At 44.9% G+C, this 25,967-nt stretch overlaps 1 protein-coding gene across 6 annotated transcripts in view; it reads left to right on the plus strand.

Annotated features, from left to right (window-relative positions):
• SAMD4A (sterile alpha motif domain containing 4A) overlaps window positions 1-25,967 on the plus strand; it is a 202,553-nt gene that overhangs the window by 139,196 nt on the left and 37,390 nt on the right. For 4 of the 6 annotated variants that reach the window (XR_006886388.1, XR_006886389.1, XR_006886391.1 and 1 more), the window contains 3 exons: window positions 10,396-10,659; window positions 22,614-22,723; window positions 24,932-25,018. Coding sequence is in view for 2 of the 6 variants with exons in the window: in XM_046647862.1 (XP_046503818.1) it covers window positions 10,396-10,659; window positions 22,614-22,723; window positions 24,932-25,018 (461 nt within the window). In the remaining 4 variants the exon portion in view is untranslated. The remainder of the gene's footprint in view (window positions 1-10,395; window positions 10,660-22,613; window positions 22,724-24,931; window positions 25,019-25,967) is intronic. The other 2 variants (XR_006886390.1, XM_046647863.1) reach the window with 1 other exon arrangement.

Genomic DNA, 25,967 nt, shown 5'->3' on the forward strand with positions numbered 1-25,967 from the left:
CAGTGGTTCTCAGCCCTAGCTGGCTATTAATCCACCCAGGCGCATCTCAAAGGACAGATGCTCTGACCCCACCAGGGATTTGTAATCACAGACAGTCCCTAACTTGCAATGGTTCCACTTAGGATTTTTACACTTTACAATGGTGTTAAAGCAATATGCATTCAGTAGAAACCATACTTCGAGAAGTTTGAATTGTGGTCTTTTCCCGGGCTAGCGATGCGCGGTCGGATCCTCTTCCTTGATGCCGGACAGCGGCAGTGAGCGCTGCTCCCAGTCAGCCCTGCAATCACGAGGGCGAACAACCAGTACACTTAACAACCATTCTGTACCTAGACAACCATTCTGTTGTTCACTGTCAGTACGGTATTCAATAAAGTGCATGAGATATTCAACACTTTATTATAAAATAGGCTTTGTGTTAGATGATTTTGCCCAACTGTAGGCTAGTGTAAGTGTTCTGAGCATGGTAGGCGAGGCTAAGCTAGGATGTTCAGTAGGTTAGGTGTATTAAATGCATTTTCGACTTAATCATACGTTCAACTTATGATGAGTCCATTGGGACATAACCCCATCCTAAGTGGAGGAAGATATCTGTTCTTGGTCTGGGATGGGACCTGGGCATCAGGATTCTTTTTTAAGGCTCCAGGGGGGTCGAATATGCAGCCAAGGTTGAAAACCACTAGCCTAAGACAAAAATGTGGCAAATGTGACCAAAATGTTACAGAATGGGAGGTGAAATGAAGATTTTTGTATCAATATATATGTATGGTCGATGCTCGTTATTTGTAGTACTTAATGTTCTATAAAGTCACTGTGAACACTGAATTAGCAAAAACTGACCCGTTGCTCCTAGGGCAAGTACAGGGTTAGGTTCCTGCCAGCCTCACAATATTTTCTTCTACTGATCAACACATGACTTTGTATTGTTGATGCATTAACACTGAACTCCAGGCCACAGCACTATAACTCACACTTGAACAATGCTTGTCTAATAACATCTATTTTTCTCCATAAGGCACATCACAGCCTTTCTGCACTTAGGAACACTAACCAGCACCTCAGCACTTGGGGGCCATTTTTAACAGCAAAATCACCAGTGAAAAACACCAAAGTTAGAAAAACGTGGCACTAACCAGACCTCGAAAAGGACTCCTGTTTACAGTATGAGAGCTGACACAGGAAGGCAGAGCAACGCCTGTTCGACCTCAGCTAAGAACAGGTACATCAGGGACTCAAATTTTTTGCCACTCTGAATATATTTATGAATAACCATGATTTTGGGCTTACAAATAAATTCTTAGCAAGTAGGTGAATTCGAAATGCAGAATCTGTGAATAATGAGATCAACGATAGAGAAGACCTAACAGAGGAAAGTAAACACACTCTACGGTTTGTATGACCGGTGAGGGTACCCAGAAGTAGACAAGTTGCAGAGGGAGCCGATCTGTGGATCTGAGCTGGCGTCTGGGCTCAACCCAGCCCTTCTGGCCACCCTATGGCCTGCTCTCTTTGCTGCCGGGATCCGAAGTCTCCAGACAGCTATGAATGCTGTTTGGTTCTTGTCCTTAAACTAGAACAGTCCTGGGGGCTGAATTATGCCAGGAACCTCAAGCTTGCAGTGTCTCTGGAAGTCTTTTATTGCAGGACTGATTTATAATACCCACGTAGATGAGCTGAAAGCAATTACATAAACACTGTTTCTCTGGGGTAAAGAAGAACGGTATGGTTTAAATGAAAAATGCAGTACCAAGTCAAAAATTCAAACCATTATGTGTAATTACAGACCGCTGTAAATCAACTTTACAAACACAGTACCAATCTCACCATGTTCCAGCACCCACAGGGTCAGGTTGTGACAGCCTAGAATTCGAGAAGAGGCAGAAGGTGAAGCGAAAATGGAAATTGGGACGTGTAGCCCCTCTTGAATCACATGGTGATTCAATCAAAGATAATTAAGAAGCCAGGAGAGCCTAAACCCTCCAATTTCTCCTAATTAACCAAAAAATCATCTAATTAGCAGTATAAGCTCAATTTGTGGGTTTTTTGAATGGTCATTTGTGTGTATTGTTACATTGGACGTTTGGATTGAATGCTTTAATGAAAGCCAGAACCAATCCCCTAATCAGTACCTTGCCCTGCCAGTCACAATGCGGAGAGTCTCCAGGGCTCATTTTTTTAATCAAGGAGCTAAGTTAAGATTTAGTCAGGACTACATAATACGTTTCTAATTACTTATAACACTTCCAACACTAGAAAGAAAAGAAAAACGGTTGTTTGATCAAGGCGAAGTTGAGAGTTTCACACTCAGAGGAGCCCTGGCACCGGTCGTGCCTTTGGCTGGTGCTGAGTTGAGACCCTGATGGCAGTAGGATTTAAGCATCTCCTAATGATGCCCGTCCTTGCCTAATCAGGGCTGTTGCATTTAAGAGCCGCCTTGCCCTCTTATCCAGGAGGCTTTGAGCTCCAGCTGCAGTGAAGACTTTGCCTGTAGTTCAGCTCGACACATGAGCTGGTAGACAAGGTTGTAAAATATCCTTGTTAGCCCCTTTCAAGGGATTGACCCACTTCTCCTCTGGAAAGTGTTGCTAGTGGTGTCAAGGTATAAAAAGATACACTGATGATTCGTCCAGCAACTCTGGCGATGGTTTGAGGACTGATGCTCGGAGGGGGGGCTTGGTTGCTTGATCCTGAAACCCTGGCTATTTGAGTTCCAGACTTGGATTGCTTTGCTGGTCCCCACACTCAGTTAGCAGCAGGGAGTTGTTAAACACAGGCCAACATCGTCTTGTGTAAGCCCTAGGAAGCACTTGCTGAACTGGCGTGCGAGCTGGGGGAACAGCAGTTACAATTGCAGTTATCTTTTAAGAAAGGGGTGGGAGGGAAGTTTTGTCCTCAAACGTTTATCTTTTTGAGTTTCTCCACTGTCTCTCTTCCTTAAACACAATGACTGGGCATTTTTATGGATACGTTGGAAAAGGAAAAAGGAAATATCTGCCTAAATCCAGTCCTGGCCACTTGCTTGACTCAATTATTTCCTTTGCGTCATAAACAAAATAATTCAAATTCTGCAGTTCTGTCTACACTCATTTCTAGACCTCTCTTCATTCTCGATGTGGGTACAAATTCCAAGGACAAACCTAAGGTTAGGTACACATAGATGTAACTATAGATATGAAAAGAAAAATAGTGCAGGAAAGTAGAAGTTAACCCAGTATACTTTAGAACATTAGACATGACTGGGTTCTTCCCGCAGTCCCTTGAATTGGCTTAGATGGCTGCGTCAGTGGTGTCGAATGACTTCCATGGCAGACTTCACGGTTTGGATAGAATGGAGGGAGGGGACTGGGACAGTTTCCTTTTAGGTCTGCTTGATTTGAAGTTAAACTTGTGAGTAAGAGTCTACTGATTTCTATAAAATGTGTATATTGGCTTCTTGTCTAACTTATAAATAATGACAATGTAAAGTCAAACATCAGTTATCTAAAATAGATTTTCTACTGGATAACACCCAGTTTTGCCATTATAGAAACTGACAAAAGAGGACATATGAAATGTACCAAAGATTAAAATAATGTGCAGCAATAAAAGTCTGCCAGAAACATTCTAATTGACTTCTTAAAGCTCAAATGCTTAAGTGATAATGTGAAGGCAGAAGTATACATCTTCACTCTGCCCAAAGACTGAGCTGCCTGGAAAGTAATAAGACCTGACACCAGTGACGAGGACTCTCGTTATTGGAAAAGCCTCTCCAGGCGCTTCCCCTCCATCCGAATGCCTTCACTTCAATACTGTATGAAAATGAGATTTATGGGGGAAAAGGAGATTTAGCTGTGTCTATTTGTCAACCTTGTTGTGATGTTCTTTGCAGCGTTCTCTTCTTCTAGAGTCTTCATTTGTTTTGTTTTGCTGCATAGGCAAGCGTACACTTTCTCTTCCCAGAGAGCATGTGGCTTCCTCCTTGGGCTTGTCGAGAACTCCCTGTCCACCAACCACATCTCTGCTTCGTAGCCTGTTCTCTTTTCTTCCCCTAGAATGAGGTGGAGTCTGGAGCTGTTTGGGGGAATCGTCTTCTGGTGTCCGGACGTTGTGAGCGCTGGTTTTCCAAACCTTTGGACAAGAAGCAGAAAGCACGCATGCAGAGTTGAGACATATAACCTCCCAGATTTGCTTTTAATTTGTTCCCTGAAGCAATGATGGCAGAGCATGTTAATTTTAACCTTAGTAATTGATACTCCCCCATCCCTCCTTACACAAATATGTACTTGGCCATAAATGTGACTGGTGTTATTTTGTCTTTTTTTGCATGATGTCACTGATCAAATACTCTGGTTTTGTTTTTGTTGTTTTTTTTTAAATGTATTCTTGCAGTACTATTAATCTTTTCTTCCCCAAAGATTCCCACCACAGGGCCTCAGATTACTGGTGTGGCACCACAAAACCAAGTAAAGAAGAGGAATACGAGGTCTAATGTTATTTCACCACTGAGCTTTGCTATTTAGTTGACCTTTTTTTTTAACCAAATGCCTGAATTATTCATACAAGTCGTGTTAGCAGAACTCTACTCTTTGAAAATGGAAAGCCTTTAGTAGCAGCTCCTTAGATGCTCTGAAATCAGTGCTCTCAGAAGAAATCCTGGGGATGGCACCTGAACACGCCTGATGAGCAGGCCCAGACCTGAGCGGGTAGACTGGAGCACTCACTCTCCAGTAGCTCTAAACAACAACCTTGTTGTAGCTGGCAGTGGGCTGAGCTTTTTGTCCTTTAAACTTGACAAGTATCAAACCATCTCCTGCAGCTAAACTTAAGAATTGTATGTTGTGAGCCCTCAAATTGGTGTATTTAACAAAGGTTCTCCTGATACTTCTGAATTTCTTTTGGGAGTAGGTCTAGAAAATATTGTTAAAGTACACCATGAGCAACGTCTCTGTAGAATAAGCCCTTTGTCCTAGTATGTTGACACACGCAGCATGTATCACCGGAGTAGGGAATGACCAAGACCTTGTAATTCAGGAAAGAAATTCTAAGGTAATATTTTTAAATAATATGCAAACACTTAGTCTCCTTCTACTTTTTAAAATCTCTAAATTAGAGTGAGTTACTTTTGAAAAGTTTAGTTGTGCTAGCAATTGGATTGAGTTTTATCATATGAGCATCTAGAATTTGAAAAATTAATGAAGCACAAGTCTTCTGTGAAAGGGACAGCTTCTTGAATTAGAAATGGAGAGACTGACTTAGGAAGAAAAAAGATTAAAATTGCAAATCATGTCCATGTGGCTGAACTCTTAAGGGCCTGATGAGGGTACAGCGCCCAACCTTGGTCTGAGAAGATAGGTTGTTTGGTTTGAGGAAAGAGGATGACATTAGGAGTATGGAAATACTTAATTCAAAAGGAAGTCAGCTTCAGCAGTCTAGATTCTAGACTCTGGACAAAATATTAGCCTGGAAGTAGGTGGAAATGCACAGGGGTAGCACTGAGAAGCCGCGGTTGGTTGACTCTGAGGAGGATGTCACTGTGAAAGGCATACTGCAGACTTTAAGCATGTGAGCTCCTAACGCACCTACATTGCCCATGGAAGCCGCACTCAACAAACACAGCAGAGAGCAGCAACCATCTCTATCATTTATTGAGTTCAGGCCTCAGTTTTTAACAAATAAAAAAATTGGGATCCCGATAAAACAATAATTGTACTTTGAATCTGCTGATGGAAAAAAATGACAAAAAGAGCTATGAATTCAGCAACATTTAAATTAGTTTTTATTTTATTAATTTTAATACTCTACATACATATAAAAATCATTTATAATGCAGTATTTCATCTACTAACAGGGCTTGGTGCACATAGGAGTTCTCAGATCCTTCTACTACCCAGAGGCCTACGGCTCATAACTTAGGGATTATTGAATTATATTGCCTTTCACGGGCTTCCAGCTCTGAAACGTTATGAATCTATGCTCATAACAATAATTTTTAAAGTATAAGTTGCATCAATGTATAAATTTAGGACCAGAGAAGTATGGAATGCGTTTTAGAAAGATCTCCTTTAAAGTTTGTTAGGATGAAGTTTTGGTGTAAGAGTCGATCTTCAGCTGTCTGGACTGTTTGCTTATATAACGGGATCATTTCTCTCCTGCACAGTGAGCCAAGGAGACAATGGGCCCAGTATCCCAAACCTTGCTCTTTCCACAAATCCTGCTATTTGTCATATTAGAAGGCAGAAAAAGTAGTTATACCTAATTTTCTTAAAAGAGTCTAACTATCCTGAAAAGTCTTATCCTGAATCTTATTTTAATAACTAAAAATTGAGACGAAGTCAAGGTTGGCCAAAGGAAAGGGGAAAGAAATCTGATTTCCAGGCTTTCAAGAAAATACTTGAGAACAGAACCCAGAGACAGGTATCGTATTTTCCCCTAAAAAGGCATTGAAAGGAGTCTTATTAAAGATGCTTGGGGGTGAAAAAGAAATTATAAGGTTAGATGAGGTCAGAGAAGCTAGCTGGCCCTGAAGGTGTGACAAGAGTTTATTGCCAGATTGCAGGACCCTGTGTGCTCCCGTTGCACTGCTCCCCTGCTGTAGCAAGATGATTTGTAGCTGCTTTTTCCCTATTTCAACTGGACTTACTCAATATTTATTATTTATTTTTGGTTCACTTGAATTTATAAATGTTCCAATAATCACAATATTGTGTTGACATAGTACACATAGATATGTGCGTACATGCGTACGTGTACACACCTGAAATTTTCTGCAGGGATTTTTAGAGAATATAAGCAATATTGAATCTATACTGGACACAATATTAAGTTTTAGCTTCAGTTTTTCAAGAGCAAAAGAGGCACAATTTTGCTCCCTGGGAACTTTTTGTATGATTTTCGATATAATGAACTCCCCTGAAGCCTGCTGTCTCTCCACTCTCATTGTTTTAAAGTCACATCTGCATGTAAGTTTAGGCCCTTGATTCTGCTGGCACTAGCCCAATCCTAATCTGTCTTGAGATTGTTTTCAAGGTGCACATGATTCTGCAGCATTTGAACATGATTCGGGGGCGGCTTAAGTCTGCGTGGAGCATTCGCGCCGTCTGCTGTACAGCAATCAGCACGCGGGAACATGCGGGAGGCCTGCCTCTAACCGCTGTCACTCACGGGCAGCTGACACAGTGTGAAAGCTTCTCGGGAGTCTGTCTCCACCGCTCACCCTCCTGCCTCGTAGGAGAAAGAATTTTATTCATTTAGTTAGTTATTTCGGCCTGAATATCCAGTCTCCCTCTATTTATCATCACTTCAGATGAGTTCTTTTGGTTAAAAAAATAAAATGGAGCAGTGGGACAGCTATTGATCCCCTGCCTCTGGCCACCTCACTAATTCCACAGCTGTGTGGCCCATTCCCTGCCCTCTCTCTGCCCATGGCATTTATGATTTCCTCTGCCACTTTATGCTAATGTACCCCAGCACACAAAGTAACACCAAAATGGGCTTTGTAGTCACTGTCACCTCTACCTGAAGATTTGTCCTCGCCTTGAAGGGCCCTGTTCGCAGGTCACCTATCACCTGCTTCAGTCTCCTTCCCACAGGCCGCCGAGCTGTCTGTCCTCCAGCTTCAGTCTCGTTGGAGGAACGAGAGTTGCCCAGCATGGCCTTGCTTTGGTTTAGGTGTGGCGTTCAGCCTAGCTCTCAACCCACAGCCTCTGCAGATCAGAAGCTTACTGGGAGGCATTCTGCTTGGTTGCCATGGCAGTGGACTCCTAAGGAGACATTTCTGAGTTTGCTGCCAGCTGTGGGAGTCTTTGTGATACAGACAGGCTGGGGCATTTGGTGGAAAGTCATTGGGAAAAGGCCCTGGCACCTCAAGTATAATTGATTTATTAGAGTCAAAGGCCAAGGTCATGCCATACCACCTGTGACTTCAGTCAACCTCAGGAATATATGAAGAAATGGTGTAGGTTTCTATGAATAAATCCCTGTAAGTCCCATTAAGTTAGGGAAATATTTAGTTCCATTCTCAATAATTAGTGGATTCCTTGCATAGGAACAGCCTCCCCAGGGATGCCCATCAGTGGAGAGAGAGCATGGATTTTAAGAACACTTTATGTGGAAAGAAGCAAATTGTCTGCATCCAGTAATGGAATTCAGCTGCTCTATATGTGTGGTATTGTGCTCAGCATGCGAAGACAGGCATGCTGTTAGTGGGCTGACCGCCCGTTGGTTAGGGATTCATTTACCAGCTCTAACCAGGCTAAGTGCTGAGGCTTCCACCCACTCTGAGCTGTGTGTCTCTCTTTGGCAAGGCCTGTTGTTATGGTTTCGGGCCCACTCTCATCCTGACCTTGCAAGGAGCCCCCATTTCCACTTGGGGCACACCTGGCTGGCCCCGCACAGGGCATCCACCAGATATTCTGAAATGGTTGCAGAGAGACCAGAAAGCAAAGACGTCTAAGCTGGAATGCCCCGATGCTCGGGGCTCTCAGCCCTAAACACATCTGCCCGATTTTACATAAATACTTAGACAGTCATGAAATGCATTTTCTGGGTGTCTGGCTTTTCTTCCTGTTGGCTTTTCTCTTCATTTTTCCTGCTGCTTCCTTTTTATTTTTCTGCTTTTTAAAAAAATTTTTCTCTTGCTAATTCTGATCCAACAAGGTAACAATGCATTTTCCAGGGAGCCTTTTATAATAGTTTCTTCCCTAGTCTATTTAGTGGAAATGCAAGCTGTTTCAGCCTGTTAGGGTCAATTTTTTTTTTAAACAATGTCCCTTTGCATATTTTTAAGTTAGATGATAATTCCTTGCCTTTGATAGAAGCTACCCAAATTAGACATTTCTCAGGTTACAAATAACTAAACTTGGCAGCTTACTTTTTTCCTCCCTTTTTTATTAATAAAGAAGTTTCTGGCCCTTCTGATTGTGCCCCTTTCACATGCAAGGCTGCTCTTCTGGCCACATGAAGCCAAATGGAAACATTGACCAGAGGTGTGTGAGCCCCATTGCTCTCAGGCCTGGTTGATGCCGGCTGACCGGAGCAGCCTACCCACACCACTACTACCCCCAAACACACTTTCTGGAAACACCCAGCGTTTGGGCCCTGGTCTTTATCTTTTTAAGTGGGGGCAAGGTAATCTGCTGCCCTGATCCTTATGTGGGTGCTGCCCCACCAGAAATGCAGTTTAACAAAAAGCAGACCTTACGTTGGGATGTCAGATCTGTTTGCTGGAAACCGCAGGAAGATCAGCGCAGCAAGGAAGCGCTTGCCAGGACTTGGGAGAGAAATACCTTATTGGAAAGGATAGAGCCTGAGGTGGAACTTAATGGCTTCCCTGAAAAATGTTTTAAAATGCATGTGTCTCAATTCCATGTTAGTACTGCAGCAATCAAAATAAACTGGACCTGTCAGGAGCCAGTGCTGAGAGAATGTTATGAATAGACTTATTTTGTAAAGTTGTCACTTCAAACGCCCAGAAAAACCAACCAAGGGTAACGTCGGCTCCCTCGGCGTTGATTTTGGTTAAATCCCTCCCTTGAATGACCTCAGTTTAATTTGGCTAGTTATGTGAGTTTTGTTTCTTCTTCCTAGTTTTCTGGAAAAGAAATTAAAAGTGGGGGCTCCACAGATGTGGCCCGCTATGCCACACTGTGTGGAGGGGCTGGATGTGCTGGTAGAAGCTTCATCGCCTGCTCACTGAGCACACCCCCTGGCTCCTGAGTGGAAGCCTTGTTACCTGGGAGTGTTTTCAGTATAAAGCTTGGCACTGACCTGTGAAGCCAAGGGAAAGAATTGGCCCTTTCACACACAGCTGCCGGTGTCCCGCTGCGGGAGGTCCACGTTAGCACCGGGACCCTCTCTGAGCCTGCACCCCCTTCAGAGGCGATAGCGCCTCTGATTCCCAGTTGGAAGAACTAGTCCACCTTCTTGGAGTTCAGCCAAGCAAAGATCCCAAATGTGACCAGCCTGCCTGCCCTTCAAGAATTCTTCCCTAACAACGTGGGTAATGCCGGTTTTTGTGTGTTTAAAGAAACTGTCCAGCACACGTTCTTTTCACTCTTGGTAGACGGCCACTTTGCTAGGCTGTCAAGCCTCACCTGATTTATGGGCCTACTGCTGCAAATCCTGATTTCTAGAGTTAGAGCTAAAACCAGCTCCTGACCCACAAACGCTAAGGCCTGATGTGTGGGCACTGTGGGTGTAGCCTCCTTGGAGGAACCCAACCAAGAGGTACAGACAGCATCCTTTTTAACCACCTGGAAGGGAAGGACCATGCCAGGCCTGTATCAATGTGCTGTGACCACTGATGGAGTTGTAAGACAGTTAGGGACATCTCTCAGGGTTAAAAGGTATTGTGGGTTCTTCCGTGGCCCAGACTAAAGGGGGGGGAATAACCTATTTCATTTTATTTTTTTTTTCCAGTTCTCTCAGGCCAGGCACACCACAGCCCTTTGAAACGATCTGTTTCCCTTACCCCACCCATGAATGTGCCAAACCAGCCTCTAGGACATGGATGGATGTCTCATGAGGACTTACGAGCTAGAGGACCCCAGTGCCTCCCATCCGATCATGCCCCCCTGTCTCCACAAAGCAGTGTAGCCTCTTCAGGAAGTGGTGGGAGTGAACACTTAGAAGATCAGACCACTGCTCGTAACACATTCCAAGAAGAAGGTAGTGGTATGAAAGGTGAGTGCTTAAATGAGAAACCACTGGGAACAGAGTCTGTCCCTTATTTGGAGTCAGAAGGGTAAAAAGAGAGGTAGTCAGCATGAGAGAAGGGCCCACCCCCCAGCCCCGCCCCCAGGCTCGTGCGCTTGACCCATCCCAGCAGAGCTCCAGGGTTGACTGCGATGGAAAGGGCTCCGAGTCCCCTTCCAGGGCTTCTTGCCAGAATCTGGGAACCAGGAACCACAGCAAGAGAGGTCAAGACCCTCTTTTTTTTTTTTTTTTTTTAATGCAGTGACTTGCACACAATTAAACGGGCGACAGTTGAGGGTGATAGGATCTACTGTTTGCACGTAGCTTCCTGAGTCTGCCCTGTTTGTAAAGACACTGAGCTGCTCCAGTCTTCTACCTTGTTGCCGTGGCCAGAGGACAGTCAATAACTTAGCAAACAAACCACAGAATCTTCTTTTAAATCTCTTCTAGTGCAGAATTGTGGAAGTGCTTCCTTTCTCTCTCCCTTTTCCTTTGATATCCAAAGAAACCTTTAAACCCTTTCCTCTGCATCTGTTTAAGGGACAGGAAAATACCACTGAGAAGCTCTGACAGTGTTTTAAGCCTGATAATAAATTTGCATACAAGTGATAGAGGCCTTTTGTGCAGCATAAATAAATGTCCCTCCATTGCCCTGTAAATCTACCCTCTTCTAAAGATACTCTTCAGGAGATAGAGAGTTCCAAATTACCCATGATAGGTTCAGAGAGGATGCGTGCATTCTATATTTTTAGACGCCAGTTGTTCAAGCCTGGGAAGTCCTTAGGGAAAGCTGCTCATCAGAGACACACTGATGCGTAACACACATAACAATTTTAGATGGAGAAACAGTAACTAGTCATGCTTCTGGGACTATAGTGCTGAGGAGAGGCGCTGAAAGGACCCCCTTTGCTGGCATCAATAGTCCTGAGGGGGGGGCCTGGGACCGAGTGGTTAAGTTCGCGTGTTCCACTTCGGCGGCCCACGGTTTCGCCGGTTCAGATCCTGGGCGTGGACCTACACACCACTCATCAGGCCATGCTGAGGTGACGTCCCACACAGCACAACCAGAGGAGCCTACAACTAGAATCTACAGCTTTGTCCTGGAGGGCTCTGGGGAGAAGAAAGAAGAGCAAGATGCTCAACAGATGCTGGCTCAGGGCCAATCTGCCTCACCCCAAAAAAAGATACATAAAAGAAAATAGTCCCGAGGTTTGCTATTTCTGGTCTTTTCCTTGAAAAGGATCGGTGTTGACATAGGAGGCTCTGTACCAAGTGCCCTCCCCACCACAGAAGCCTGGCACAGAAAGATGCCCATGATTGCCCAGGTGCCAGTCGTGAGAGAGGACCAGGCTGAAAAGTGGAGCCTGTCAGCTGCGGGTGTGGAGCTGCTCCCTGGTGCGTTGCATGAGTCTTCCTCTGAGCTGCTTGGCCTGCATTTTCTTCTTCCCCCTCCTGTGGGGGTCCTGTGCTGAGCGCCAGAGTGAAGGGGCTGTGTCTTGATGTTTCCTCTGGTGATACAAAGGGGTCTTTAAAGGTGTTTAACAGGCAACAAAAACAATGGCTCATTTTGGAATGGAGGAGGTGTGTGTCCTCTTTCTCTTTCACAGTTTTTGGGGGAATGTGCCATGATTTTGGAGACCTAGCAAAACCCATTTCTAAGTTTATGCTACACCGTTATGTGCTCAAGCAGCAGAGCCCCAGATGAGCCCCATCGGCTACCCAACTACTCCCTCACCTGGGTAGCAGGTGAGGCTCAGCTGTGCTTTAGGTAAGCCTGCAGGGCATCTCTCACTGGAGCATCAAAGTCCCTGAGGGACCAAGGGAGGCGGAGACAGCTGTTGCTTTGGAGCAGCTTCTTTCCTGGCCAGGTGGAGTGTCTGGGTGGCATGTTTCCAGGAAAGTGTATGTGCAGTTCTAACTGGTAACTGTGGGAAGGAGGCCTCGGCCTTCTGTTGAAGGGCAAGGGGACTCCTGGGGGAAGGCGTTCTCCGGGGTACAGGCCTCCCCCAGAGAGAAACGCTGGTGCTACTGTCTGCTTCTCGGAGGTCTGTTTGGTTTGTTTTTCTTTCTTTTTTCCTTTTACTTTCTTTTCCTTGTTTTCATTCCTGTTTTTTTCTGTCTTAATGTACACATTAGACATCTTCCCAAAGTTGGTAAAGTTGTGCTCATTGCATGCTGGCATTTTGAGGTGAGAAATGAGTAACAAGAGCATGTTTTTAAGGACAAATGAATGAGAGAAAAATGGAATAAATGTCCTATCCCTATTTTAGAATAAAAGCCAAAATATTCCAAAGTTCAAGGAATAGCCTGTATATGAGCTTCTTCAATTCCTTCCTTTAGAATTGATGAGAATTGTCTCCTCAAAGCTTCTTCAATGAGAAAATTATAAAGACAAGCTCTTATACTCGAGATTTTCTTTATAGGCGCAAAGGTTGTGGTCAGAAGATAGGCTCTTTGGTGACTAGATGAAACAGAGGTCTGTCTTCTATGTATACCCACCTTCTGCTGACCTGTCACCTGTCCTTCTCCCAGAGAATTGGATGTGGGTTCAAAAGTGTAAAGTCCTTAGCAAATTTTAAAGGGCACAACATTTTTGAAGGAAGGAACATGCGAGATGGTGAACAATTCTGTTCTGAGAAAAGTATATCTGCAGTTCAGCTGACAGGCCAAGCAGTAGCAATGCCCATACCCAAGAGCAGGAGCGTGCCCGCGCACCAGAGCCAGGGTTTATTAAACCTGCAAGCCCCTCGCCCAGCCACGCCCGGCCACGTCTTCACGAGAAGGCCAGCACCCCCGTTGAACTCCCGCCTCCCAAGATTATTCAGGGCAGCCTCACGGGAGAGCGCCGAAGAAGCAGCCCTTAACAAGCCTGTCCCAGGAGGTTGTCGTTTGATCCCCATGTGCAAGAGCAGGTGCTGGTTTAAATTTCCAAGTTAATTCATACTTTCTGAGAAAGGAAATATGAAATCAAGTGAAGAGCTTTTAAAAAGAGCCAGCTCTTCCTCTTGGATCCACATCTCTTTCCTCCTGTGACCAGGCCCTCTGCCAGGAGTGTCAGCCCTTTTAAGCTACTTGCTGGTCCACCTCAGGATGCCATCGTCTAATTGCTATTTTTCTAATTTTTAAATGCCTGGTTAATGAAAACAACAAGCAATCTATAGTAGAATTTGGAGGCATTCCGAATCTCCAGGGGATGCATGTCAGCCCCCACCCTGCACCTTGGGAAAAAACTAAAAAGCTACCATAATTGAGCTTAATTTAGTGTGAATTCATCTTTCTTGCCCACAGCTGTGCATACCTTGCTGAAACACTGTGTTCATCCATTCCTTCCTTTTCATCTAGACAGACGAGCCAGTTTTGGCCACAAATTGTACCTTAGGAATGTACCTCTTGGGTCAAGAGTGTGAAAAAAAGCTTGCAGTCCAGCATTCTTGCTCTTTTTGTTTTTCACCGACATCCATCTCGCCCTCTTTTTGTCTTGGTGTCAGCACTCGCTGCCAGGGATTGTCACTAAGTTCTCCCAAGCAACTAACTCCTGCTCTCCGAGGATTGACATCATCTGTCTGCTTTGCTTTGTTTTTCCTTTTATAGTAAATACCATCCTGAAGGTTTCAGTCCGCTCTGCAGCAGTTTGGATGTCCCTTGGGGTCAGGATCTCGGACTAATATCTCAGGCTCAGGGAAGAATGGGGTCGTCTACCCAACTAGAAATTACTCAACGGGAGTGGGAACTGAACAGGAATATGAAAGTTCCTTCTTTAACATGTTTGGACTAAATATGCTGGTTGTGGTTTCTAAATTCACTTGTCCTTGTTCTTTTCAAAAACTTCTCTGTGACTTATCCCAGGGGGAAAAATCTTGATTCTGAGTCGGTACTCAATTATATTATCCTTCTTTCCCTCAGCATCGCATGAGTGGAGCATGCTCTACCCTTCTCTCATACAAGGCCTTCATGTGGCCAAGAGGGGAAAAAAGGACATTCTCATAATTTCTTAGAAAGAAGAGAAAATACAGAAGAGCAGAAGTTTGTTGGTAGAAGAAGCACCTTTGCCCCTCATATCAGCATCACGTCTTCAGAAATGATGTAGAAACTCAGCACCTAAAGACTTATCAAAAGGCCAGGGCTGTTGATGAGTGGTGTGGTCATGTTACATGGGAGCAGAGAGAAGGAAGAAAGACTGATAAACAGGTTTCAATTTTGTCCTCATTCAAGTCAATTGACTGTTTGAGCACCTGTTGAAAGAGGCCTTGGACTAGCTACTGGAGAGGCAGAGGTGGAAAAGATTGTTTCTGCCTCAAGGGACTCACTGTCACATGAGCAACAAACAGGTACACAGCTGTGAGGATATCTTGTCTTGAAGACTTGCCCTGGGTCAGGGCCAGTACCAAGGAGGGCCCTAAGTCAAAGTGGAGAGAAGTCAAGGAAAGCTCCTGGAGCAGGAGAGGCCTAGAGCTGAGTCCTGGAGCCTGATTACAAGTTAGCCAAATACATAAGGTGAGAGAAGGGCATTCTGTATAGAGGGAACAGCATGTGTGAAAGCCTGGTGACGAGACAGCTTGACCACGTAGATCCCATGGCTTGAGTGTTAACGGCACATGGAAAAGAGGTTTAGAGAGGGAAAAGCCAGACACTAGGCTTCTTGTAGGATTTTGGCCTGTATCTTAATGTTAGTAGAAGCTCTTGAAGGAATTTCAGCAGCAGAATGACCTGCTTAGATTTTGCATATTAGAAATAGGACCCTTAGCAACAGCATGGAGAATATACCAAAGTGAGGAGGGGACAGGGACCAGCTGAGTTGGAGGATATTTCAGTAATTGAGGAGGAAAATGTGTTTGTAGGATCTTGGTGAGATAGAATTAAGAGAGCTTTGAATTGACTGTACACTAGTTGAATGTAGACAGTAATGGAGTGGGAAGAATTTGGGACAATGCCCAGGTTTCTGCCTGGGACATCTGGATAGCCCATGCTGTCATCTATAGCAAAGAGTATATAGGAGAAGAAACAGACTGGGGGGACAGCATGGGGCAGGGTAAGTGTGGGAACTTGTGGAGCATTCCAGGGGAGGTGTGTGAGCCAGGACCACAGTGCTCTGTGCTCTTCCCTGGCCCAGCCTCCTGAGAGCTGAGCTCCTCCCCTCACCTGCACAGTTGAAACATCCTGCTTACCTGTAGTAAAGTGTGTTTGGGGGAGTCCATTCCAGATTTCTGGCTAGTAAAGCCCATAGATTTGGGCTCCGGAGAGTAAGATGCTCTGTGACTTTCTTGTTGCAGTTGTCAGTGTGAAAGGGGTAGAGATTGGGGGAGTGTTTCTCTTGATATGAGCTTGAGCCTCACCATTACGAACTAACATAACTGGGTATACTTATGATGTGTGGCATTATGTTAGCACAAAAACCGAGAGGTAATTCAGAGTGTTGTGCTGTTTGTCTTTAGACACGATAAAGGTAAAAGAGAGAGCTTTGGCTCTGGTAACCTTGATGGAAACATAGCAGTTAAGAGTAGAGGAGACCAGTGACTAGTAAATATGTGGTTTGCCTTTTCTGAGGAGTCTTTCTTAGATGAAACTTAGGTAAATTTCTTTTCTCCATAGCAAAGGAAATATATTACCTATTCTGAAATAGCCTGTTTAGGGTTGTGAGTTGTTTTCAAAATGCATATATTTTGGGCCTCTGCCTATCCTAGAATGAGATTAGAAAAATTATTGAAAAGTGTGAACTTTTCTAAGAAAAAGAAACCCGTCAGAAACCTTTGTAAGAAAAGCTGTGAATACAGCATTTCTGAGGGTGATAAAGGTAGGAGTGACAGAGTGGGAGTGACACAGCTCCATGTGTGGCAGGGGCACTATTGAGCATGGCTGTCATGGGAATGAGTCACTGTTTTCTGTGTTGACTTTGTAGGCCCTGTCTTGAATTCATCTAATTTAAAGGCCAGCATTTACAAAATTTGTTTCACTTTCTATTCCCAACTGCCAACAGATGACCTGCACAGACAGACCCTTATGGGCTCAGACTTGTGCTGCCTCTTCTCAGATCAGCTGAGAGCCCTGATGTCTGGGAAAAGCAAATCCCCAGGGTTCCCCTAAATTGAAAAGGTCATGAGACTTTTAGCCACCATCCTTTACCAAGCACATGACATGCTTTAAGGACGGTGCAGGCATGCAGAGGGCAGCTTTTCATGTGGAACCCAGCCGCGCTTCAACAACATAAAGCAAGCTGCATGTAGAACATGATTTATTAAGTCATAGCTAATGGAAATGACGAGGAGAAATGTAGTCCCTCTGTTTGTATGTAACTCTTCTAAGTGGATACTTTACCTCAAAGAAAGCCATCTCTGTGCCTTCCGAGACCCACACATGCTCCCTATGAACATGGAACTCTCTCAAAGCCACCATGATGTGTCCCAGGATCGAGGAGCACACTCATAGCTCCACGGGGACCAAAGGTCAAGGTTCCTCCTTTCCTTTGCTCAGAGGCTGGAATGAAATTGGGCTGCCTATCCTGCTCCGGCCAGAAATAAAGTCAGTTTTCTGAAATCTTGATTGTGTTGCTAGACTTCTGCTCTTCATATTTGAAAGGAATGTTTTCCATCTCGCTTCACCCTTAAAGAGTTGAGTCCCCTCTTACCCTTCAGCTGGCTTTCCTCTTCTCACCTGCAGAGAGCAAGGATGCAGTCAGATCTTGGAGAGAGAGAGTTGTTTGAGATTAGCCTGGCTCTCTGTGGTGAATGGGAGTTGCTCTTCTGCCTGCAAGTACCAGGACCACGACGGGCTTCTTGGGGAAAACAAGGCTGTTCATGTTTCTTTTTCCAGGGCTACCTTGCTCCCTGCCCTTTACATTGCCCCCATCTTGGGCCCTTCAGAAATGTCGGTCCCATCTTTCTCTCTAGTGGGGCAGGTGCTATATGGCCTGTTGACCTGACTAGTATTTGCAGCCATGCCCATAGCAGGCATTTGAGGAAAGCGACCCAAGTTTTAAAGCTTCTGTGTGAGCTGTTGTACCCACCACAAAGCCTTTCTGTGGCTGATTTATCCAAATTCTAAAAGGGAAATAGCAATCAGCATAGTTGGAAATGTGATCCCATTGATAAAGACCAGCAGGTAACTATAGAGCATCTAAAAGATGAATGTAACACTATTATCAAAAATGGCCAGGGGCCAGCCCAGTGGCGTAGCAGTTAAGTTCCCACATTCTACTTCAGCGGCCCAGCGTTCACCAGTTTGGATCCTGGGTGCAGACCTACGCACTGCTTGTCAAGCCGTGCTGTGGCAGGCATCCCACGTATAAAGTAGGGGAGGATGGGCATGGATGTTAGCTCAGGGCCAGCCTTCCTCAGCAAAAAAACAAACAGAAAAACAATGGCCATGAGAAGATAATTGTGGACTGCAGAAAGATCTGGAAGGAATTTCAGGAAGCATGGACACTGTGGCTTGGAGGAACACTGTCTGCACATGAATGGTGGTGCTTTCTCCCAGAAACCAAGAAACTTCCTACCCTTTAGCCTTCTCTTTTCAGTTTCCTTCATGGGCTTCTCTTCCCACACCTTCCCCTAAAAGCCTGGCGCTCCCAGGGCTCCACCTGGCCCTCCCCTATTCTTACTCCATGCTCTTTCCCTGCGTGATCTCACCCACTTCCATGGCTAAAACAACCACCATGTGCTACTGACAAGGAAAGTGGTTTTCTGGCTCAGACCTCTCTTCAGAGATCTTGACCAGTTGACTTCTCCACCTGGATGGCACAAAGTCAATGACACTCAACTGATCTAAAGTGGAGTTCACCATCTCTCTCTTCTCACCCCAAACCTACTGCTCCCCTGTATTTTCTGTCTCATCAAACTTGCATCAGACAAGCCATCTTAGGCTCCTTTCTCTCTCTTACTCCTTCTTCTTCCCTGATCTTCAATTACTGTCAGTTTATATCCTTTCCTTCTCTTCTGCCACTGCCTTCCTAGCCATCTCCAAGGGCTTGAATTCATCTCCTGGCCTCCACTCTCACCATCATCCAGTCTAGCCTTTACCTTGACAGCCATCATCCTTCTAACATACTCCTCTGATTGTGCCTCTACCCCTCAGATTTCAACAGCTTCTCATCACCCACAAGATGAAGTCTACTCGCTTTATCTCAACATTACAGATCTCAATCATCTGACCCCTGCCTATTTGCCCCACCCTATTTCTAGTCATTCTTTTTCATTCACATAAGCATTTACTTGACCCACAATGCTCTCTTGGCTCTGTGCTTTGTTTATATGCTGTTCTTGCTTCCTGAGATGGCTTTGTCAATATAGTCTGCCCAGTGACTCCAGGTCTGCGGCTACTGTGAAACTCTCTCTCACGCCCCAAGGCAAACCTAAATCCTCATTGTTCTGTGGCCCCTAGAACTTTGAATACACTTAGCACTTATCCTGTAGTTAGTATAATTTTTCTGTGAGTCAGCCATTCTCTCGGGATTAAAAGTTCCTTGATGGCAGGGACATGTCTTCACAGAGCCTGGCCACCATGGTAAGCATTCAATAAATGTTGAGTAGCGAATATCAGGATGCCCACAGTTGGCAAGAAAGTCAGTCTAAGTCAGTCCAGCATATAGGAAAGCATCTTTATCTTTCTCACACTGCATAAGAGAGTGATTTTCTAATCTGTGACCTCCATTGTCATGTTCATCAGAAGTGGCACAGATGAAGCTAAACGGCTGTGGGCCAGCCGGACATGGGAACCCAGGAGGCATTCGTGCCTTCAATCACGTACCACTGCTCCAGGAAACACCCCTGCTTGTCTGTGTCTTCCACCCATAGCCACAGCTTTGCAAAATGAGAAAGGAAGGTCTGGAGTTATTTTAGGTGGTTCTCAGCTTTGCATCCAACCGTGTAGCATATGGACCATGGGAAAGGACCTGAGCTTTTAGTTAGAATTTTTCCCTGGCCAACGTCTTACAGAATCTAGCATCCAAGTCATTGGAATTCGTGGCTTGGGAGGAATGAAATGGTCAAGGTGCTCAGTTCTCTGGTTTGTTTCCCTTTTATTTAATGACATTTTGTTTTAAGCCTTGGCGAAGGAAGGTGCCTCACCACCAAATAGGGGTGAGTAAGCTGTGTTCTTAGAACTGGATTCTCTCTTCTTTGTTCCTCAGTTCCCGTTGCGGGAAGAAGAGCTCTTTAGGCCCCCAGCACTGAAGCAGGCCCTGAGACGGCTTGCTCCACACGCACAGTTGACACATGCCTGCCTCAAGGAACATATGGTCAATTGGACCTTACGTTTCCCAGGAACATGTCCAGAAATAACTCTTCAGGAAGGCCTAACTTGCCGTGTTTTGAAGTTGTATAGGAATCTTTTCTAGGAAAACAACTCCCAGGGACCTGTATTTGGACTAAACAAGTGAGGCTGACTCTTCCATACCTCTAGCCAGGGCAAGTCCAGTTGTCACAATACTTTTATAGAAAGGGACTAGCGCTGATGGGACTGAGACTTACCAGGCCAAGATTTGTACCCCATTCTCTCCAACTCTTAAAACACCATATTGTCAGCTTGCCTTATAAAGTACCCAGTTTGCAACATAATTTAGTAGTTCAGGATTCTGTTTGTTTATCATCAGTGGACGTTGCCTGATGAAACTGCAGGGCCCCCAGTGAAAATGTGGCCCATGAGGTCGCTCTATACTCTTGTGACGAATTGTGCCCAAGTGTGGCATGGGATTACCCAGGCTTCTTTGAATCATGGTCATTGAGTTTTCTGAGCAGTGACTTGGAGCTTCTCAGAGATGTAAATGGCAAACATGAAATCTGGTGACAAAGTGGTAACACATCATTGACCTAAAAGCCAGAGCTGTATTTATTTGCTCCTTGCTCTGCAGAAGTGTTAGCATTGTTTTAACAGCAACAAAAACCTGGTGGAGAAGAAAGTCTGGTAAAATAGCTCCAAGATGTTGCAGGGAGGAAAGTGGATGTCCTGGACTCTCTATCCAACCACAGTTTGAGTTGAGGAGGATGTAAGGAATTGGTACTGTGTGCCTGGGGAAGCCCTGTCTCTTTGTGGTTCATGATGGTTGGTTGCAGAAGGACTCTTCACTTGTCACAGTAGAATGAAGGGCCTCCAAGCACAGAATCAAGTGATTTCTTGCCTGAGATGACTGAGTCTGTTCTTAAAATGCCATTGGATATCCAATTCTGTTCTCCAGAAATTCCCCTTCTTTGGCCTTCACATTACCGCAAATCAAGAAGTCACCTCCCCAGGCCCACCCTTCCCTCCTAGATCTTTGAGTTTCAGATCGTCCCGTACCCTCGTGCCCTGCACCTGGGTTTGGCTTACCCAGGAGGCAGGGCCTGATTTCAGAGTAGGCCAAGTCTCTTTAATCAGTCCCAGTTAATTACTACAAACATTGAACAATTGGAAGGTTCCCACTTTTTTTGTAGTGTTCATGGTCTCTGTCAGTGCCTCAGAATAAAGCACAGCGACAGACAGTATCTTACAACCAACATGGTTAGTAATGAATAATAATTCGTAGAAAGCATGAATAACATTTACCCAATGCTTAGCATTTCAGAGTACTTTGTAGTCATTGTTTTATTCAGCCCTCCCACAGACAGGCTGTTTGGTCTTCATTTTACAAGTAGTTGACACAATGTAGGAGAAAGCTGGGAATCAGGAGACCTGGTTCTAGTCCCCATTTCACCACGTACTTGCTCTGTGATTTAGACTTAATGACTTAATTTTGCCATCTGTAGAATGAGCCAGGGTGGGAGAGCATGATTCTAGAGATTTCCTGAAGATTCTATAAGCTCAGAAACTCTGACTTAAAAAACCATGGGCAAGTTTTTTTTTTTGGTTGTACTTAGCAAAGTACAGTCATGCACTGCATAACGACGTTTCAGTCAATGATGGACCGTGTATACAACAGTGGTTGCATATTAGTACCATGTAGCCTAGGTGTGTAGTAGGCTATACTGTCTAGGTTTGTGTAAGTACAGCACATCTATGATGTTTGCACAACAACAAAATCACCTAACAAGGCGTTTCTCAGAACATATCCCCGTCATTAAGCGATGCATGACTGTAATAATTCTTGTGTGGATTTTCAGTACAGTTACTATTTAATTTTCCTAATTCTGGAATCCCAAACTTGGGGCTTATTTCATATGTGCTTTGAATTTCCATTATCCTATGGTCTAGCCAGTCTTTGGACCTTTCAAATCCTGATGTATTTGTAGTTGACATTCAAAGAAAAGGTCAAAGACACATGCAGATACATTCCATAGCTTGGAGAAATGGTCAGCAGACACACACATGCTACAGTGAAAGTTTTGGAGCCCTGGTTGCCCTTATTCCCACGCATAGGAAGACAGAAGAGAGATGAGGCTGAGAATGACTGCGGCTCTACCCGTAGGGTACAGCTGTTGCCTGGTTTTCCTATCACTGTGGCAGTGGCCGAAACAGCAATGTGGAGATCTGCACTGAACCTAGAAAGAAATCATCTTGAGGATGAAAATGCATCATATGTAGTTTTAACGTTCTAAGTCAGTTCTTTCCAAGTCACTAGTGGAGTCATCCAGCTAAAGCAGTGGTTCCTTGACATTTTTTTGGTCATGAACCCCTTTGAGAATCTTATGGAAGCTATGGATGACCCTCTGCCAAGAAGACTACGGTGAATATATTCACAAATTGGGATATAATTTCAGGTAATTCCTGTATGCGCTGAGGCCCATGGACCCCAAGTTAGCAAGCTCCTGGAATAAAGCAGAATAAGGGAGCCCAAGAGTAGGAAGATCAGGGCTAGATCAGGACTTCTAATTCCATCATTTGCTGCCAAAAGTAAACAAGTAGTAACATTAAGATTTCTTTTCTTTTTTTCTTCTGACCATCACCCTCTTTTCCTTTCCCTTTTCCCACATCTTTTGTCATCTCTTCTCGTTCCCTCTCAATTTCTCTCCCCATCTCTTGCACATCTTGCACCACAGATGTTCCAGCCTGGTTAAAAAGCCTCCGCCTGCACAAGTACGCTGCCCTTTTCTCCCAGATGACCTATGAGGAAATGATGGCCCTCACTGAGTGCCAGCTGGAGGCTCAGGTATGTGCTCCAGGTGACCATTCCCTGTGAAGGTGCCCCAGGTGGAACCTGAAGTTCGAGTCCAAGACAGACCTTATTTGGACCCATACCTATATCCACCCAGTAGCTTGCCTTATTCTAGGAACTGCCAGGTGCTGGCCAAAGTTACATGGTGAGTAAGGCTGGGTTCTTGCCTTCAGGATCCAGTAGGAGATGGAAGACGAGCAGAGAACCACAGGGCAAATGAGGGTGAGAGAGAGTGTTATGAAAAAGGTATAACCTGAGTGCACGCTCTAAGGTCAAGGTGGGGGCATCAGTGGTGTCTCCTAGAAGAAGGAAAGTTTTACCAAGGCCTCAAAGACTCTGTGCCCCTGCTTCCGCTTTGCTTGCCCTCTCCCTCCCTCTGCCCAACCAGCCTTGTTTGGGGAATGACTCTGTCTGCTGTCCAGTCCAGTTACAAAACAGATAACCTCTTGCAGTTAAGAAGCACCAGGTCATGCCTCAGACCTTCCCCAACACTTTTCTAAAAACATGTTCAGACTGGACTTAATGGAGATTGGAGTAAATTGTGCAAAATATTTTTTTCTTCTAACCACCTTGAATAACATGAGACAATCATTAAGAATGGGATTACCCCAGGCCTCAGATTTCATTTCCCTTTTGTGTGCCATAAAGCACAGAGTTCCTCCTTCCTTCTAAGGCCTCCTTCTCCAAGTGTGGATGCCAAAATCCAGACCAGTCAACAGAACCCCTGAAACTAGGCATGTTTCCTACCATGCTGTGCTGAGTAAATAGATATGAGTGATGCCTTTGTCTCCCTTGTTTAAAATGCTATTTGCATGTTTCACATTGACCTCAGTTTCCCTTGAGCAGTGATTTAAAAGAATTAATGGTCTGAACAGGCTAATAGCGTTTCCCCTGCAAGACGAGGAGAGTGTACCATTTGGAGCATGGCTGTCTAGCCTGGACACATCCCTCCCAGCAGGTGCTGACTTCCCACTGCATATTTGGCTCCCTCCGGTCACCTCTGCAGGCCTGCTGAATACCAGTATTGAGAGGCACCATAAAGCCTGAGGTCACCGCACCTTCTCAGAGGGCAAAAGGCACTAGTTTCAGCTGCCTAACACACCTCCCACTGCTTTTTGGATCTAGATTGCTTCTTGAGAACCTGGGAACTGATGAGAACTGCTTCTAAGAGCATTTTTGTGTTTGGGTCAGAGTTGATAAAAAAAAAATCTCAGTCATCAGTTGTTTGACTTAAGAGAAAACAAGAAATAATTGACACAGGGGGCAAAACCAGAGGCCAGCACAAACTTTTCGGAGTAAAAGAATTCAACTCGCTTGAACTCAAAGTTGAGGCTAAACAGAAATGTGTCCTCAGTGGTTCATTTTAGAGAGTGGCATCCGTTGTCACTTGAGTCTTGATTTTTCTAAGTAAAGGAAGTGTCACTGGTGTTCCCATCTTTTCCTTTTTAAGAGGATTTCTGTGAATAGTTGCAAGCAGTCACCAGAAGTTTGTATTAGAGACCTCATTTGAGAAAGGACTTCCTGTTTGGGAATTTGCAGTATCTGTAGTCGACAAGGGTTTAACTAAATCCAGAGACTCATCATTGCTACACGTTAAGAAGGTAAAATGCACACCCTCACTGTGAGTCCTGATCATTGACCTGAAGTGATGACTGAGTTATAAGTTGAAGTTATTTGTATTCTGGTTTTCCTTATGGAGGCCCAAGAAGGGCAGTGAACTGACCAAAGTTGCCTGTGTGGTGTGACAGCAGGTGACCTGCACTGCACTTCCCTTCTTCTCGAGATGGGAAACAAGGGGAAGTGTGAGGAAGCAATGAATATCTGTATGGGGTTGGAAGCTTCTGAGAAAGTGGGAGTGACTGAAATGATAACACCTGGAGAAGAGGAGTGTCTGACTTAAGAATGACCCTTTAAGACTATGAAGAAATCTCCTGCTGGGTGTGGTAACTGGCTGTACCAGGTCTCTCTCCCTCCCTAAATGTCACAGCCAAGAGACACAGACAGATGTGTAGCCAGATGGAGTTAGAATACTTAGTGAGGAGAGGGTTATGATAATGGTACGAAAGAGAGGGACACATGGATGTCTACTGGTCTGCAGCCGTGTAGGAACAAAGCAGACAGTAAAGTGCTAAACAGCCTCCAAGGGTCTCCAAGCTGGTTCCTAAAACTATGTTTCTAAATATAGCTTTTATTTAATTACAGAATGTTACCAAAGGTGCAAGACACAAAATTGTCATCAGTATTCAGAAGCTCAAAGAAAGACAAAACCTCCTGAAGTCTTTGGAAAGGGTAAGTTATCGCTGGGCGAGGCACACTTCCGCCTTCACCATGGGAGAACACACAAAGGGAAATTCTCAGGTGACAGTGTCACCAGCAGACCTTACAGAGTGCCTCATACTGTTTCCTTACCAAAGTCAGAAGAAAAGGAAATGATTTGGAGGCAAAGTTTCCTGGTTATTCCTACTTCTGTGCAACCTGGCCGCTGAAATGTACTTCTCCCCTGGACCCCGGCAGCCTGTGACTGGCCATCCAGAGCTCTGAGGCAGTGCTGTCGAATGCACATATTTCATATACATTCCCCTCTGCCTTTCATGCATTTGTGGAGATGAATGAAGTGTTCAACTCATAATCAAAGGCTGAAATCTTGGCAAAACAGTGTAGGGAATGCCCAGATGTGCTTCATTCCTGCTGTCCACCCAGGGGAGCATCTGGTTTTGAGAAAAGCTGCCCCCAGAGACGCACGCGCCAACAGGTATGCTTTGGGTTTCAGAAGAGAGGATCAAAATCATCTGGCAGATGGACATACTTGGCTTTCTAGAGAATAATTCCATTAACTTAACAGTAGAATGGGTCCCCATCACTCTGATAGGAACCATCTCAAAAATGCTAAATGCTGAAAAAGAGTCTATTCCAGTGTCGAGCAGTTATCAGCCACTACTGCCCTTTCTGTTTGCTGCCTAAACGTGTTTCTTCCTCTCTGTACCCAACATCACCCTGGTAGTGATGTCATTTCTAGAACTTGGTGACTTTATGAGTTCACCTAAAGTCCAAAGGAGAGCAAGCCTTGTTCCACACACCAGGAGCCCGTGCTGCCTCTGCCCAGAGTTGGGACTCTTGTGTGTCACTCTTGGGAGGCGGGTGGGGTGGGGGGGACGTTCTGTAGATATGTGCTGCCTGCAGAGCTTGAGTGGTAGCCTTGTCTAGTAATCCTAGTGTGCCTTTGGAAGGGAACAAAGAA

This window comes from Equus quagga, chromosome 20, assembly GCF_021613505.1.
Source record: "Equus quagga isolate Etosha38 chromosome 20, UCLA_HA_Equagga_1.0, whole genome shotgun sequence".
In the NCBI taxonomy this organism is placed as follows: domain Eukaryota; kingdom Metazoa; phylum Chordata; class Mammalia; order Perissodactyla; family Equidae; genus Equus; species Equus quagga.